The 18,865-nt window shown below is 37.2% G+C and overlaps 1 protein-coding gene across 1 annotated transcript in view; it reads right to left on the bottom strand.

The window, feature by feature from the left end:
• The window catches only part of LOC135197858 (muscleblind-like protein 1), a 295,887-nt gene that overhangs the window by 70,015 nt on the left and 207,007 nt on the right, over window positions 1-18,865 (bottom strand). The window contains exon 4 of the mRNA XM_064225040.1: window positions 16,353-16,523. Coding sequence (XP_064081110.1) covers window positions 16,353-16,523 — 171 coding nt within the window. The remainder of the gene's footprint in view (window positions 1-16,352; window positions 16,524-18,865) is intronic.

Below are 18,865 nucleotides of genomic sequence, written 5' to 3'. Positions count from 1 at the left end.
ACTTCCGAACCACGTAGAGAGTGAACTTCTATCACCAGAAATTCACATCTCTCACTCCTCAATGGAATGGCCGATAATCGAACCTGCGACCACCGAGGTGAGAAGCAAACACCAAACCAACCACGCCACTGAGGCGCTTTTTACAGATATGTGATGTGGTGTATGTATATGTGTGTGTGTGTGTATATATATATATATATATATATATATATATATATATATATATATATATATATATATATATATCACATATTTGTAAATTATTCTTTAAATTTGGTTAATATTTTAAAAGGAAGGTGATGGGCGCACGTTCCTTTCTTTCGTCCCTTTACACCCAATGCGGCTTCCATCTTCCATGACCATCCTTCAACCGGCCAAAAATCCCTTCCTACACCCCTCCCCCTTTTCCTTCAACAGGACCACCAACTAGGCTTGTGAGTAAGAGACGACTGACGAGTTCTGAAATCTGAGCTACATGCCACAGGTACAGCAACAAGCCGGTTACGATCTCTCCAGCTCCCACACGTTTTCTTCTCTTTCTCTTCCTCTCAACAACGGTAGTGTAGACACCAAGAAAACAGCTAGCTGCAAAAGATGTTACCGAGGGCGATAACTACTGCATTCCAAGGTATATTCGTATCGGGTAAACGCCAGGATTGAATTTGCTTAGACCTGTTTTGAGAGGGTATCTAGTGATAAGTTTGTTTGTTTGTATGGTGCTTTTACGTTGCATGGAACTAGTGGTTATTCAGCAACGGGACCCACGGCTTTACGTGACTTACGAACCACGTCGAGAGTGAACTTCTACCACCAGAAATACACATCTCTCACTACTCAATGGAATGGCCGAGAATCGAACCCGCGACCACCGAGGTGGGACGCCAACACCATACCAACCACGTCACTGAGGCGCTCTCTAGTAATAAGGGAAATCCGATGTGAGGGTACTTATGCTGCAACGTTCTAAAGATTCATCTACGCGGACGGCAGAAAAACTACGTGTACCTGGTAGCTACTGCTAGCTCAACACGATAAGGATTAAAAACATGAACCTAAAATGTTTCAATTTCCTCATGAATAAAACAACTGCATAGTTATCGTGATCCCCTTACCATCTAAAGGGCAAAACAACTAAGTTAGCGCCCATCACGATGATTACAACTGTACTCATTAAGATTGTAATACAGAATCCTCGTGTAATTTCAGGAGAAATAATTTCTCAAGACTAATCTCCTGAATACTGATATAAGCTTCAATAAAGCTTACTTTTGATTAACATTTTAAATTAAAATACGATGAGAAATCCGACGATTTTTTTACAACAACTCGACAAGAGGGACTATGCGAAAATAAAAAGGCACAGCGAAAATCAGCATTATTACATATTATGGATTATGGATGTTCTATAACAAATCCGTTTTACCAACGTCCGTCATTCTTCTGAAAATACCAGAAGTAAGCTTTACCCCAAATGAACAAGAAAGTTTGCAACCACCTCAAATGAAACTCTTTGTAAGCGTAGATGTTTACAAGGCGTCAATGTAGAGAGAAGTCGCCAACTTTAAAAGAGAAACGAATCTGGTAGTTAACTGATAATTTGATTATTAGATAATCAATATCAAATTCTCCCTGCCATTCAAAAGATACTATACAGTGGTGAATTTCGCTGACTTCGTCGCTAAGCACTTTTTAGCCTAAAAGACAGCCAAAAGATATATAATATGTATAATTGTGTTCCAATATGTGCCACTTTAAACAACTATTGATCTGATGAAGGGCAACAGGTAAACCTGTAGATAAAGACGGGAGGGGGATGAGGTAGAAGGAAGGCTGAACAAGATGCACCTGACCTTGCCCAATACCCAGTGCCACAAAAACTGGTGACTCTACTCTTCCGTGGCGTCGGTGAGCTATTATTCCACTTTTCCGACTTCAACGTCCATTGACCTCGATGGCACAATAAGAAGCGATGGGTTTATTGTATATTCAATACACTCTGATAAACGTAGCTCTGAACTAAATAATGCAACTGGTTCTGTGAAATGACACTGGTTCCTTCCTAAAATCTTTAGTGCGGAGTTCCGACGTTGTACGAGGAAAATTTTGTCCGTAAACTGGTGGGATTTGTTCTAAAAAAAATTTTTTTACAGTAGGCTATTTGAAATGGGAAGCATGGTAGTAGTAGATATTCATCTAAAGATTTCTGCAGTTAGGCATGGATTTATAATGGATATGTGGCACAAGTGTTTCCACCATACTGTTTCGAATACTCTCAACCTACAATACGGCACCCGGTCGAAAAATTCAAATAAATAAAGAAATTCATACTGTGTATACATTTAAATTTTTCAAGCAACAATCAAATTTTCTAATTGCAGTAAATTTGATTGATTCCCTATAAAATTTACAATAATTAAATTTTAAGCAAACTACAGAAACTAAGCCTAACTGCATTAAAACTACGAAAACAATTACTTAAAAATACATACTTAAGTAATTTCGACGGATCAATATTACTGATTTTTTTTACATAATATAGCCGTAACAACGAAAACATAAGGAAATAAAATGCTTTCTGAATAAACAGTAGCAATGCTTACAAGAAGAGGAAACGAACCTGCATCATAATTAAATTTATACCATTACCAATCAATAATTGCCGTGGATCAACACACCCCGTTTGGTCAACAGCTGCTTCTGAAGAAACCAGGTCACACCCTAACAACTCTTGGTCAGTTTTGCTCTGCATCTAGCACAAGGCGCACTGCGAGAGCTGAAATCTGAATAGGAGATATCTATTTCTGGCACCGTATCCCACGTTATTTATCTTCCAGTGCTTTTTCAAACAACTCCGCAGCAATACTTACCACAGAGGACCTTAAGAGAAGGAGTACATGAACGACAGAGAATACGGAAAACATTCTCTTAGATAAGTATTTACAGCTGAAACAGCTACGAAACATACAAGCGGAAAGAAAACATCTTAAACAAATGGTTGAAATGGTAAATATATTTGTACCCACGTCAGAAAAGAAAAATCCTAAGTGGCAACAAAATCATTCAGTAAATTGGTTAAAAAATTAATTAACTTCAAACCATAGTAATAAACCAAATAAGAGCATAGTTAACTTCAAACCATTGTAATAAACCAAATAAGAGCATAATTAACTTCAAACCATAATAATAAACTAAATAGAGCAAACACGTGAAAGGACACCACACAGTATCGTAAAAACACACACAAACATCAAACAAAAGATGGCCGAGAGTAAAGTATACACACATGTTCATGAAAAACGGACGTAAAAAAATCAACACACGTATTTTCCCCAAACTTTACGAGAGATCAAAACACGAGAGAGAGAGAGAGAGAGAGAGAGAGAGAGAGAGAGAGAGAGAGAGAGAGAGAGAGAGCATAAGTGTGACAACAGGAGGCTAAGGTTTTGCAGTGACTTAAATTGCAACAGCTAGAACAGGTTTGCATCTGATACTGCACTGTCACTTGCTAACCCACCCCCTCCCACATAACCATCCCTCCTCCTCCCGTCCCTATACGCCACCTAACCTCCCCCTCCTCTCCTACACCCAACCACATTCACTTCTAAAGATTCTCTTCTTACCACAATCCAAGCTCTAACCATCTTCTTCTCCAATTCTGGGGGGTAAATGAACCCTCCTGCGACATCCCCTTCCTTTTCTTAACCTGACTTTCAACCAGACCTGTCAACTGTATAATATGGACGTCAATTTCCATCAAATTATGGAGAAACCAAACTGACCCCAGCTTCTAATGATTCAACCCTTCCAACACAATCTAAAAATTATAGAACCATATTCATGTTTTCAAATCAAAGTTATCATGGATGTACACCAATATGTTATGAACCAACATATCGTTATTCTATTTTGTATGTACATTTTCAAAAGTATATCTTCTGGAATTTACATATCATGTTATCTGGATCTTCCATCAGTATGTCACGTACCAACAAAATCCAAAACTGAATCATGTACCTTACCTTTCCAGCAGTTTCGTATAAATATTTAAGCCATCTGTCATACATCAAACGTGACAAACTAATCATCGACTGGCCACAGCAACAAGGGCGAAGCACCAAAATCGCATCAGTCGTGAGTAATTTCCTCTTGAGGAAGAACAACTGTAGAAACTGACGGATTTTAAGAATGAAATCTCGCAAAGTTACCGACACGCGTGATGGCGATACCTTTACTAATGTTTAAAACGGGTGTCCTGCATTTGATGAAATATTCGCCTTACCTACCTCCAAAGAAAACTTCGTCTTGCCTACCTCCAAGTACGTTCATTATGAGGTAACATTGGACATTAAAAGGCTGAAGAAAACAACCCTTACAAAACTGTACTATTATCAAACACAAAAAAAAAAAAGTTACAGAATAAGGCATATTAGCTAACAAACACCTAAAGCAACAACTACGTACATAACCAAAAACATACGAATACAAAAGCCGGGGCTAGATGGGGAAAAGAAAAGACATTGAAAAGCCGCAAGTGATGTGTGCATCTGATAAAACATCAGCACTATTTTGAATATTCCTTAACTCTATGTTGGTCTGTGAGTTAAACAAACAGCCTACAAAGAAATATTTGCGTCAATGTCAGAGCATAAAAAAAAAAAAAAAAAATCGGGAAATATCATGAGTTTTCAGAGTAAATGAAGAGTCCTTGAATCAGAATGGTCGAGATTACTACGATATCACCTGGATGTAGCTGAGACAAGATAATGGATCAGGGGAAAGGAAGGCAGATTAAATATAAATGAATAAAAAAATTCTTGGTAGTCCCTGACGTCATTTTACTTCCAATATTCCTTGTTCCAGCCACCTTAGTACTGTAGCTAATACACCACTGCAGAGAAAGTAAAGAGTTGAAATGCAAGAAGGTGAATGAGATGCAAGGGACTTTCTGGAAACGCAACTAGGACGCACAAAAGAAACAGCTGGAACTATGAAAATAATTCCATAGCGTAATCGGCAGTGGAAACGAAAATTATGCGAAGGTATTTCTACATCTAATGACTGCGCCTTATAGGCCAGAGGACACTTGAGAATTATCTGAAACTTGAGTCTTGTTTTCGTCTCACCTGCGTCAGACTGAGCAACCCCATGACAAAACTCTTACGTTTATTCATTTCCCCCGCTGAGTCTTAAAGAATAATTTCACGGTCCAAATATTATGGCTAAAAAACCTATAATACGACTTATTATCGCCTTTATTACAGGTCTGAAGACAAACACGCAACAATAGTCTACTCTAATAAAAACAAAATACACCCATTCGAAATTTCTAGGAAAAAATAAATAAAATCTGACGACTCTTTCGCTGTCTAATGTGACTGTGAGCGAAAGGGAACGACACATGCATGAACATATATATATATATATATAATATATATAGATATATATATATATATTATATATATATATATCTATATAATATTTAAGTAATAAAAGTCCACACTTTTGTAAGCTATGTATTAAAAAAACTTTACACGACCGGAGCTTTTCATCTAATTCAACAGTAGACCTCGTCAGCTGACTGATTTTTCTTTTTAAAGGTACAAATCAAATATCTGTTTGGCCAAAAGACGAGCCGATCGCCGTGGTTGAACTGATTCATCTGTCCGTTCGGCTGTTACCTGGTCCACACCATCCGCATCGGCACCTCACTGGGGCCTCTTCCTTCCAATGCCTGGGCGGGAGAAGAGAGACAACCGGTGTAATAGGAAGAGTGGTGCAAATAACGTCTGTTCTAAAATTTATAGTATTAAGAATCAAATAATTCAAAAATGCATCCACTTGGGTAAATGATTTGTTAAACTCATACACGTTTAAAATATTAATAAGAGCCCCTTCAATTACTCTGCGTCTACCAACGCTGTTATTTTTGTAGATTACATTCGCTCCTTCCAAGTTAACTGACTGGGAAGGAGCGAAAGTATTCGACAAAGATAACAGCGTAGGTAGACGCAGAGTAGTTGAAGGGGCTTTTATTAATATTTTAAACGTGTTTGAGTTTAACAAATCATTTGCCCAAGTGGATGCATTTTTGAATTATTTGATTCTTAAAACTATAAATTTTAGAACAGACGTTGTTTGCACCACTCCCCCTATTACACCGGTTGTCTCTCTTCTCCCGCCCAGGCATTGGAAGGAAGAGGCCCCAGTGAGGTGCCGATGCGGATGGTGTGGACCAGGTAACAGCCGAACGGACAGATGAAGCAATTCAACCACGGCGATCGGCTCGTCTTTTGGCCAAACAACAGATAAACGACGGAATAACATGATTGTGATAGTTTGATTTTGTTGTTTGCTTCCTTTGAGACTGTTCTTGCGTCTTTTCTGTCCTTCGTGGCATTATGTATTTGTACTTTTAAAAAGGAAAAATCAGTCAGCTGATGAGGTCTACTGTTGAATTAGATGAATGCTCCTGTCGTGTAAAATGTTTTGATACACAGCTTACAAAAGGGTGGACTCTAGTACTTAAAATGTTCTAATCACGTTCTTGTGAATTTTTAGATATATATTTTATGTATGTATATGTGTGTATATATCTATCTATTCTTCTATATATATATAGATATATATATATATATATATATATATATATATATATATATATATATATGGGTAATATATATGTGGGGTGATTCCAATTACATCATTTTCTAAAAATATTAAATAGATGTGTGTGAGCGCATGTTAATGAAAATGTTTATGCTAGAGTAAGAAAGGCCTGGGATGTGTGTGTAAGTATCCCCTTGTGCGATTTTCCGTACTAATGAAAAAATCGCTCTGCTCGTGTCATTGTGGGTGTCAGATTCTGAAAGTGCCTCCATAAAAGCCTCTGCATTTGACTTTAGTTTATTATTCTTATGTTTAACATTTTCCTCTCTCATTGTTAATGATGCCTTCACCCCTTGATACAATTTAACATCTTAAAACTTACAAGGATAGATTTGACCATAAAACGTTTCATGAAGAAAAGGAAAATGTGACCTTTATACACACACCATCAATATGAAAGGAGGAGGAGGAGGAGGAGAAGGAGGGGGAGGAGGAGACCTGAGGCTCTTAACAAAGTTGAGGGGAAAGCGGGGATCCACAGATGAAACGTTCGGTCGTGGCGCTTCACTCAGCCCGTTCCTCCCTCCACACATAAAACCAATTGGAGGTGAAGTAGTAGAAACAGGGAGGGAAGGAGCATAGTAACAATAATAACAACTACTGTATAATTTCTAAGGTCATGTTAGTAAAATAAAAAAAAATGGTCATCAAAAGCATCTACGAATATTCAAAATGTGCAAGCATGGGACAACACAAGGAGTTTTTATATATAAATATATATACACAATTATATGTATATATAACATGAGAGAGAAAGAGAGCATTTCTACGAGTGAGAGAATAAGATTTTGAAAGAGAAAAGAGAGAGAGAAATGGATGGGACCTTTTTGCTTTTTTTTCTTCTTCAAACGGGGGCCACAAATGTGCAACAAACATTCATAAAAACAATAATAATAAAGAAAGTATCACCAACCTGTGGCAGACATGTACTCACTTGTTCCTGTGGCGTGAAAGAAAATAAAAGGCTATGAAATCATCAAGCAGCGATCAAGATAAATATTTTACTTTAAATTTACTCTATATGCCTTCGGGATTACACGTGGAAGAAAATATATTTTTGCATATCAATTGCTACTGATAGACAAAAATATAATAATTACCCTCCGCAACAGAACTTGAACGCTCCTTACAATGCTTCTTTGATGGCTTCACAATATTTATATAGCACATGAGCATTCATATGTCACATATACTAGATTAAAGCCTAATATTTAAATTCGTTATAGAAACCAAATGAGTTTTGGATACAAAAATAGGGTCCGACATTTTACTTACTATTATCTATGCTCTGGAACTAACGCAAAACTATTTTGTTCTTTAAAATATTCCTCGTGTAATCCAGGCAATACCAGTTTTCTCTTATTCTAATGTTTTCAATAAGCAAAATCTTATATAACACTATGTTGAAAGCAAGCACAAACTACAAACAAACTAGCAGTTACTTTATTGTCAAAATTTAGAACTTCATTTAGCATATAATTATCATAGCAAAACAACCTACCAACATCATTACCTAACATAAATAAGAGTGAAAGGTAACAAGTACTATTCTGGTTCTCACTTTACATTACTTTTCATACAACTTAATATGAAATCACACACGACACCACTTTTTTTTCAGATCTTAATGAACAGAAGATGGAAACGGGAAAACATTTGAGGACTGATGATATGACACAAATGATCAATTTACAAATCAAAGAAAACGGGAAGTTTGAAGAAATGTTATTAGCTACTTCAAACAATTCTTTCATCGAAAAAAATACATGGTGCATTTCATTTCAAAAGGACAGACAATATGAAGGTTATGAGTCGTATAATTTTCTTAAACTGAATATATGATAACGTCAAGGTCAATACTGATGTGAGAATGGCTGGTGGGTGGCAAAACAGAGAAGTACGTAATACACGTCTTTATAGGTATATCGCCAAAGCAAAAAGAATTCAGCACACCCGTGTGCGATGGAAGCGCCATTCAAAAGCTCCTAAATTCAAAGAAAGCAATATCAACTTAAATATCTATAAAGGGATCCATGAAAGGGAACGGCCACAGAGGCTGTGTCAAGAACATTTTATGCACAAGGTTCATAAAAACATCACCTAAAAATCACAAAGCACTTGCAAATTCTTAAATACTCGGCGAATCTATTTCTACACAAAAGCAACCCACCGTTCTTGCAAGACAAAATAAAGCGACTGTGTTCAGTCAATGGCACTAATTAAAACTACGCATAGGCAAAGCGGCAGCTGGGCTCATAACATCAAGGCTAAAGCACAAGTTAATGGCCCTGGCTTCTTTTATCAAATTAATGATTAGAAACCAATTCTATTAAAGGGACATGTAAAAGCACAAGAAAACGTAATGACGCTCAAAAGCATTTTACTTCAGAAAAATGTAAACAAAAAGCTTTCCCATCCTTAGCCTTTTTAGTCTCGTCATTTTAATAAGATGAAAAATATCAAACATGATTCCATTGTTTGTAAGTTAAACTCAGGCACGTTGGAAATTGAAATGGTAGAGAGATAAGCAAATACAAAGGCATCCGACATCCCGAAGAGAGGATTTTCAATATATATATATATATATATAGATATATATATATAGAGAGAGAGAGAGAGAGAGAGAGAGAGAGAGAGAGAGAGACCTTGGCTGGGCTGGTATGCAATTCTAAGCAAACGTCACAGACAATGGCAGGGATTAGCAAGTCGCAATCTCTTCGACGGAAGACTGCCCCGACTGACCTCCGGAACACAAATGCAAATGACACTCAAACGAACAAACATTCAAGCATTTATATTGCCATAAAATACGTGATTCTCGGAAAACCAAAATATAGTTCACGTTACGCTGCTGATCTGTTGCTCTTCAGTAAGGGTAAAGGGAATATTGGCATTTACGGTGGTAAAAAAAAATGAAAGGAAAAGGAGATCAGAATACTGGTACATCCTATGAGATAGATAACCCTGGATATAAGAACCGGATAATCAAAGTTCCACCCACACATCCACAACCTCCCTCCCTCCCTCACCCACCCAGCAAGCTTCCTTTCCAAAAGTTCTCCTCCCACTTTCTTTCCAGTAAGACATCCAAAGATGTACGTACGCTATTTACATGCTATACGTGTCAAAAGTAGTATTGTAATTTAAACATACCTAAAATAATGGATAGATGACACACACACACAAAACTAACTCAAGATCTCTCTTGGACGTCAATTTCCACTGCTTGCTTGTCTGCAGAGCAAAACTTGAGACGTCGCCGTAACCATAATTAAACTTTATCCCAAAAACAGACCAGAGACCATTCAGCACATTTCTAATTCTAGATGAAAATGAAACCGAATGAGAAAAACTAATGCCAGATTGGTGCAAAAATACTCTAGAAAAAAATAGAGGCTGAATTTCGAAAATCTGTGTCACAGACATACTTTTACATGAATGCGGGAAGAATTTCTCTTCACAAGTCTTTTACAATAATAACCAACCCTTACAATTCCACAGATATGTTTATTCACTGTTGCTGTTGTGATAGGATAAAGCAGATTTTGTGCAAAAATGGAGGACGACTTTGAATTTTTTGAAGTCGGTAGATTTGTCTTCGACAAAGAAGAAAAACGCAAGCAAATGCAATACGTGATCAGCATCCTATTTTTTTTTCGTTTCTTGATATCATAAAACAGTAAGACAAATCACGGCTGACACTTGCTTTCTGGTTTATGAATATCTGGAAAAATACAAACAAGTGGTTAGTGACACCCTCTTTCAATTTTTTAAGTCAACGCAAACAGAGAAACAAGTGCTGACTGGGGCTCTCTTTTTCGTTTCATTCTAACAAAATATAAAAACAAGTGGGACAACAGCAGAAACCAAAGCCTAACACTTCCACGAATCCCACAAGCACAGCAATGTTTACGTTCAATATGAAAAAGTCCTCCGGAGATGGGAGACACTAAATACTTTAGCCATGGTAATCAGCTTAGCGCTCAAGAGTTTGCTTTCGAAGCCCCGGCGGAATCTTGTAGGAAAATCTCTCAGAATTTCTAAGCGTGTTGATGGAAGAGGGGGAAAGACGGTGTGTGTGTGTGTGTGTGTGTGTGTGTGTGTGTGTGTGTTGTGTGGTTGTAGACCTGAGAGAAAGAAAAGGGGCATGAATGCATGAAAACGAAAACTTTTGTTTACATCATCTCTTGAAGGTAAATACATGCATAACCCCGCCTAACCGCCCCCCACCCCCAACAAAGGAGGTAACCAACCACATGTCCGCGATAGCGATAGCCTATGGTATAATATGTGGTTGGTCTCAGAATACGCGCAGCCACCTAAGCTAGATAGAAAGGAGGGGTGGCACTGAAACTAAAACAAAACCTGATGTGGAAACGAAATTTGCAAGTGTTTTGTACAATGGACACTGTCTTTTATACAAAACTCGAAGTGTAAAAGATAATTCAATACACAAAAGCCCACGTATTCCCGTACAAGGAGATGACAGCTTCAAGACAAACACAAAAATACAAAAGAAAGAAGGCAGATTCCAAATCCGCGAACACCTCACGGTTGGCACCATCTATGCGACACCCCATCCAAAAGACTAAGAGGAGCTTTGTAGAGCGTTAACCGTACGGGTTACGAACAAAATGGACAGCTGAGTATAGTATCAGCCAAGAATAAATAACAATTTAGGAACAGTATAGTATTAATGGTTCTTTCCCAACATCTTATTCGATAGAGCACTGAAAAGTTTCATAAACCAAGAAAATAACAACAGCAGATTTTATGTTTTTTAAAATCAGTTAACAATCGTCAATTTTTCTCCTTACACAATTTGAGTGGAAGCACAGTCACCCTCTGTATCAATTTATCTTTGATTTTATCTCCTACCGCTGAGAAGCAACAAGATCAGCAGACTTCTATGGTACGAATTGTAAATGTTTGTTTGTTTGTTTGTATGGTGCTTTTACGTTGCATGGAACCAGTGGTTATTCAGCAACGGGACCAACGGCTTTACGCGACTTCCAAACCACGTCGAGAGTGAACTTCTATCACCAGAAATACACTTCTCTCACTCCTCAATGGAATGGCCGCGAATCAAACCCGCAACCACCGAGGTGGGACGCCAATACCATGCCAACCACGCCGCTGAGGCGCTAGAATTGTAAATGTCATAGTATTACAATGATGGGATAGGAAAGAAAGAAAAACACCAAGTCAATATCAACGGTAAAACGACTATGTATTGTTTTGAAACAACCCTTAACAGATCCACAAGGCGCCAAAATGTGTCAAGTTCTAAACTAGAAACAATTCCGGCTCTGAATTAGACACTATTTTCCTTCCTAATGCTACTTTTGAAAAAGATATCTGAATTAATTCTAACTTTTCTATCAAAATAAGATAAAGAACTGACATTTTAGTTGTAGTAGTTCATCCTGTCTTGAAACTAATATAATATATAGAGAAACAAGCATAAAAATATCCCATTTCCTACCGGTTAAAGTAAGGTTTGGAGATTCATCTTATTTCTGAACTATGAAAGTAAGATTCTCCTTAATACGCAAAATTTCAAATGATCCAAATCTCCTTTTATTTCGAAATTTCCTTCTTCTCAGTACAATATAGACCTTAATACATCCAACAGCCAACACTTTCATCGTATGTACAGCGCCAGCTGAAGTCCATCTTTAGCACCAGCTCGACAATGAACTATTTCTAAATATAAATCTTAAAATGGATATACTCTAGCTGAAAATAACAAGCGGTCGCCTTTAACTTCACGATGTTGTTTGCATAACAGTGCAAGTCAGTATTTGTTCATCTCGGAATATATAAAATTCAAACAGTGTTTTACTGATAAATTACTTTAATTATCAGTTAAAATCTTTCAACCTTCAAGAGACTGGACGGTAATACTGTTTCTCAACGCTAGTATCAAGTCTACACCTTACACGTGAGAGAAAGAGTGAGAGAGAATCTTTAATGAGAGGATGAGGAAGGATGTTATAAGGCCCTTCGACCAAGTCTTAAAATGAGCCTCATTGGTGAAATTGCTGAGTCTGCTTTGAAGAACTTGGAAGAGGAAATCTCGTTAAGGTACGAAGAATATTTTTCTTCCTCCGAAGCACCACTACCTAAACTTTACGCGAGATTAATCCAACCTTACTTGGAGAACTGGTGCGTGCATACCTGAGGAGGAGCAAGTTCTTGGAGGAAAGGGGGAGGAAGAGGTATGGGGAGGGGGGAAGGAGAAAACGAACTCTCTGTACTCTATACTCCCAAACTTGGTTATCCAATTTTTAGGTTCTTATTCCAATTGATATTTTGGATTGACAGCAACTATATCAATTTACCACTTAAAAATAGTACCATGTAGGAAAAATCAACATTATAACAACAATCATACTGCTATTAACCATAGAAGTTCTTGAAAATAAGACCAATTCATCTCTAAAACGAACACATACACACAAGACGTATCTACACTTATAATCTAAAACGAAACTAAACGTTTCTTTCAGAAGATAATATGTAATTAAACTACCTGATGTTTAGCAGAGAGAGAGAGAGAGAGAGAGAGAGAGATTGACGCCCTATGCTGTAACGTTTCCTTAGACTCTGGTAACTCTAAAAAGTGGATCAAGACATTTTCCTGCATAGATAAGTAGCAAGGAAGACCTCAACTAGAAATTCAGTGACGTGGGAAAGCTGACGTCAGTACTCAGGATGAGGGGAAAATAATATAGCAAGGAAGGAATGACATTCTATCTGCTATTGAAAGCTAATGGCGTCAGCCAGAACTATGAAATTTCCATCTAGGACACCAACCGCAAAGGTGAAAAACTCGCACTTACTAAACATACAAATGTAATGATGCAATAATAGAGCGATGCTAAAATGCCAACAAAGTATATTTCCCTCTTATTTACGCAGAGAACTGTTAGGAAAATATCTAATTTTGTTATACCAAGGTGGAAAAAGAACGTCGTATTATTAAGTTATTATTAAGTTAAAATAAAAATAAAGGCCGCTTAGTTCAGAACAAAAGTTAACTGTATAACCAAACAAAGTACATTAGAATCTAATTAAGTTTCATCAAACCCCTTGAAATTAAAAAACAAAAATAGCAGACTAACTCCAACCTCAAAATACTAACAATACAAAACAATGATTTCATGGACAAAAACACAAAGCAACAACATATAGAGTTCACACCTAAAGCTGGCTCTTTACTTCGTGCCAGGAGACATTTCCCTCACGCACCTTCGGTTTTCAGTCGGAAAAGAAAAAGAAATAATAAGATGGCCCCACCATAAAATCTTCACCAGGAGGGTAACAGCAGTGGTGGCGATACAAGGCTGCTTTCAGTTATAGAATAACGCCTGAGAAAGGAAACATAAATATGTACTTATGTGTCTCTCTCATACGAGAATACCCTAGTTACCGATGCTTCCTTTATGAACTAAATTATCCCTTCTGCTTACATTGCAAGATTTTATTTTTTATTTTTTCTGGAAACCAAATAACTAAGCCACTACTAAACTGCGAAAAAAATAGTAATTACTCAGACTAAGGTGAAAATGAAAGAACATACCTTTATATATAGATATATATATATTATACCTATATATATATATCTATATATATATATATATATAGAATATATATATATAATATCCAATGATCAATTAACTTATAAATCGAAGAGTTAAAAGAGCATTATGACCATTACAAATAAATATTTACCCATTTCGTTAAAGTGGCCACAAGATAATACTCACACACAGGTACGTGTTTGTAGTGCAAGAAAACTGCTACTAGCACTGTGTGGATGCAAATCATTTTAGTAGTAAGTGTATAAGGTTCAGGAATGGAGAAGTGCGGATGAAAAGAGAAGGTTCCTGCACGAGTCTGAATGTATACCTGGCTGGGTTTGGAGAAGAAAAGGTGATTGTGCCGGGTGATTCAAATGTAAATGTAGGTGATGAAGAAAAAGATGGCATGGTTGGTATTTTTAGTGTTTTGAGTGAATCAGAGTTGTGTTTTGTAGAATGTATTCTGAGAGGTGTTAGATTACTTGAAATGCATAGTTTCAAAAGACTATTCATGAGAATAATTGGTAAAACGGATCAAGTAAGGAAAAAAAAAAAGTGAAAAGTATGATAAGACTTACGATAATACAAAGTAGAAGGTGAAATATAGGAAAAGTGTGTTTGTTTACGGTGATCATCATAGATATAATAAAGAGAGGATGAACGTGGAGCTGACAACTGTCCTTTTTCCTCTAAATCCTCCTTCTATGAAACTTTATCAGTAAATATGTATGCATATATGCATATGTAGTATATGTGTATGTGGTATGTGTCACGTCTAAACAATGCGCCTGCGTGCCGCATAGAGCCTCTGTGAAATTCTGCTACTCCTGTCTTTTCCCGCGCTTCACCTTCAAAAAGTTCTATTCAACTGTTTACTCCCTTGAATTTTCTTATGGTGTCCACAGCAGCCCAACGAAAGTATGAATGAGTATATATTTATAATACATATATATATATAATATATATATAATATAAAATAAAATCTATATATATATATATATATATATTATAATATATATTAATATATATATGGACACCATTTTTGTCCAGACTTGACTATACCTAAAGAAGGCCAGAAGTTCCAAAGACAGTTGAAAAATGCCAAGGTGTTTTATAAAACCTGGTATTAACTTAAAACGACCTCGGTTGAAAAGGGAAAAAAAGAAAGGAAAAAATATATAAGGGAACGTCACCGACCGCCCCAAAAGGTGAGGAAAAAACACACTTTCGAGAACATGAGCAGAAGTCATTACGAAAACAATAATACATAAACAGACACGCTGTGCATAAATATAAAGCAAAATATAAAGCAATGTTTGTACTCTGCACATATATACACAAAACTTAAAATGGCATCAAGAGATCTTAGTGACAATTGTGTGGAAACATAATATATGGTACTATGATCTGACTTTAATTTATTATCTCACTGAAGCATAATACGTATACACACAGACGGATCGTTCACAAGTGCTGCACAATATTATGGATCTTCCACGTCAAGCGAAAATACCAACATGAACAATCAACCATATTGATTTTTCTAATAAAAAGATGCATCAGATTACACCATAATTAATTAGTTATTGGAAAGCCAGGCCACAGAACCTACCCTTCAAAAGAGGATACAATTACATCAAGCAAAAGATATATCAGGAACCTCAGAAGCCCGTCCAGTCCAGAGAGGTAATTTCTCAGGACTTTTTGTCAGTATCGGCTACTTGCAACAAACAGGTCTTTACAGTTACACTATGGCACCAGTCCATGAGCGACAGATTCCCACACAATATTCGAGTCAAGTGGAATGAAATGAATCACAGACAAGGGAAATTTCGCACAAGAAAAGATTATGGCAACCATGCAGATGCAAGACGGTAAAAGAGGACAGACAGGGAAGGGAAGATAACAACGAATGCAGGTTGACAAGAAAATAATAAATTCTTGAATTTTCACCAAGGGGTTATAAGGATGATCAATGATTAAATTCATTCATCTTGTTACAATGAAAAAATGAAAAGTAATAGACAGCATGAATGAAAATGACTTCATCATGATCACTAGTAACTGTCACAAAATCATGAGCACAATGACGTGACTTACAACTGGAATCGTTCCTTGAACGACGGCCGTGCCAGGGGAGAGGCCTTGGATCTGAGTCATGATAGCATTCTTTAGTGCCAAGTGGTTGCGCCCATTGATAAGTAACTGATCCTTGAGATGTTGGGGCGGGTGGAAGTACTTGCAAGGTGGCTTCTCTCTGTTGCAGCGCCCCTGAAATAAAAAAGAAATATTAGTCACTATTTTATCAAAAGACAGAAAATGCAGCTTATTGCTATTACTATATTTTACTAAATCTTAAACAAACAACGGAGGCTTCATCTTCGATGTGTGTTTAAAGAATGACCTTCTTTTAAGACTACTTAGGAGCCGGTGTTAAGTACCAGTAACGTTAAATAACCAAGGAAAAATAAAGTTTTCATAATTGAGCTAAAATCAGAGAAATTTTTCCATCCAAGATAAACATCAACAAGGGTTAAATATATCTGAAAAATTAACAATATTTAAGTCAACATTTACATAGAAAGCGTTTTACCCAACGACAGCAGGTAACAATTAACAAACGGTGGTGATTATTATACAAAAAACAGTCTCTACGAGATCCAAAACATCATCTAAAACATCAAAACCTTCCTAGTACCTGCCGCTGATTAATTCTAAACCTTTTCCTTCCAACTGTAACGATTCAAGACTAACATCCCCTTTCCAGTAATGCAGACAACTTCCATTCTGATGCTTAAAATGTTTTAATACAATCCGGAGTTTTATAAGCAAAACCAGGCTTCTGACGGTTTAAACCGAAATTTCCTTCTTTGGTGATCTGATATAAGAGCAACAACATCAAAATACCTGTACTACGCCGACCACAATTCGAAAGCACGAATTACAAACATTAACGCTCTCGTATAAATGTCGACATCCCAAAATACATCAGAGATTTGACAATACAGACGGTGCGAAAAATGTTTCGGTCATGCTAGATCCAATTCACGCGATTATCAATCAATCAGAAATTCGATTTGTAGCGATAGAAACATCATGATTCATTTTGAAAAATAAAAAATAAAAAATAAATAAAAAACAAAGTGTGTGACTGGTACAAAACATGAGGATAATTCTGTCAAGAGCAGTTTAGTATTTCCGAGTGAAGGTATTTCACAAATGAATCTGCATGAACAGAAGAATCTCACATTGACAAAAACGCAAGAGAAAACAATTAAGAAAACAACCTAACACTGAAAGGTTGAGGAATTAAAGAAATGTGAAATATAAACAATGAAAAATCTCAAGTCAAAACACCTAGCTGAACAATAAATATCAGCCGCTGAGAAAATAAATAAAAAACATAAAATGCACTGGGGGGGGAAAGCATACAAGACTTCAAGGCAACGGGAGAGTAAAGGCAAAATGTATTTAAAATCTAGTACTTTTCTAATTACACACAGAATAGATACAAAGATTCAGATGTACACAAAAAGAACATATACAATTTTGTAAAAATAGAGGTGTTTTGTGTGTGTGTGTGTGTGTATGCGTAGCCTGAAGGGGCCGAATCAAATCTTCCAACCTTCATTTCATTATGTCACGAGGGTGAAAATGACTGCCGAGAAGAATGGAGATAAGTGGTGATCACGATTTTTCTCGACCTGGGGGAAAGAAGGAAAATGAGAAAAAGAGGAGGAGGAGGAGGAGGAGGAGGAGGAGCAAGTGGCAAGGAAAAAAAGGGAAATGAAGCCGAGGGGAAAATAACAAACCCAACGGAATGCCAAGGAATCAGTGAGGTGGCTGCAGGAAGAATAATGAAGGCCATTATGATGAAGAAAACAAATAATGACTGTTCGTTGAAACGCTGCAAAAATATCAAATCAGCACCTCCAAAGAAAATACAAAACAATGAACCGTTAAAATATGAGAGTTGAAAATAATGAGAGAGAGAGAGAGGGAGAGAGAGAGAGATAGAGAGAAGAGGAAGAGAGAGGATAGTAAGGGGGGGGAAAGGGGGAGGAGGAGAGAGAGAGAGAGAGAGAGAGAGAGATTCAGTCTCAATTGCAATACCTGATACGGGAAGGGATGTACACTAGTGAATGGATGACAGAGGGTGGGGAGGGTACGGAAGAATGGTGGAGGGGAGTGTAGATGGTAGGGGAGGAGGGAAGAACACGCTGGAAGATAAGAATTATGTTAAGAGCAGTGAGGTTTGAAATTAGATGTGAAAGGAGGGGAGGGGAGGGGGAGGGGAGGGGAGGGGGGGGGAGGGTTGAAGTGGAGGGATAAGAATGGAGTCCTGGAATGAAGGAAAGGGTGTTCAGGGAGGTAAGGAGATGAGAAAAGGTTTTGTGCACAGACAAATCGAGACGAGGATGAGAGAAAAGGGGAATAATGCCCGTTAAACGACAAGAAACAGAGCTAATTGGAATGGAATGTACCCTTCCTCGACCTACCATGCATAGCAGCGGAATAAGGCTTATAAAGACGAACTTTTCTGTTCTACTAAAGAAAGTTGCATACCTCAGCGACTTCTCGACGTGAATTTTGCATTTCCCAAATTTTTTTTT

The sequence above is a fragment of the Macrobrachium nipponense genome, chromosome 21, assembly GCF_015104395.2.
Source record: "Macrobrachium nipponense isolate FS-2020 chromosome 21, ASM1510439v2, whole genome shotgun sequence".
Taxonomy (NCBI): Eukaryota; Metazoa; Arthropoda; class Malacostraca; order Decapoda; family Palaemonidae; genus Macrobrachium; species Macrobrachium nipponense.
This window is presented reverse-complemented; position numbering and strand designations above follow the sequence as displayed.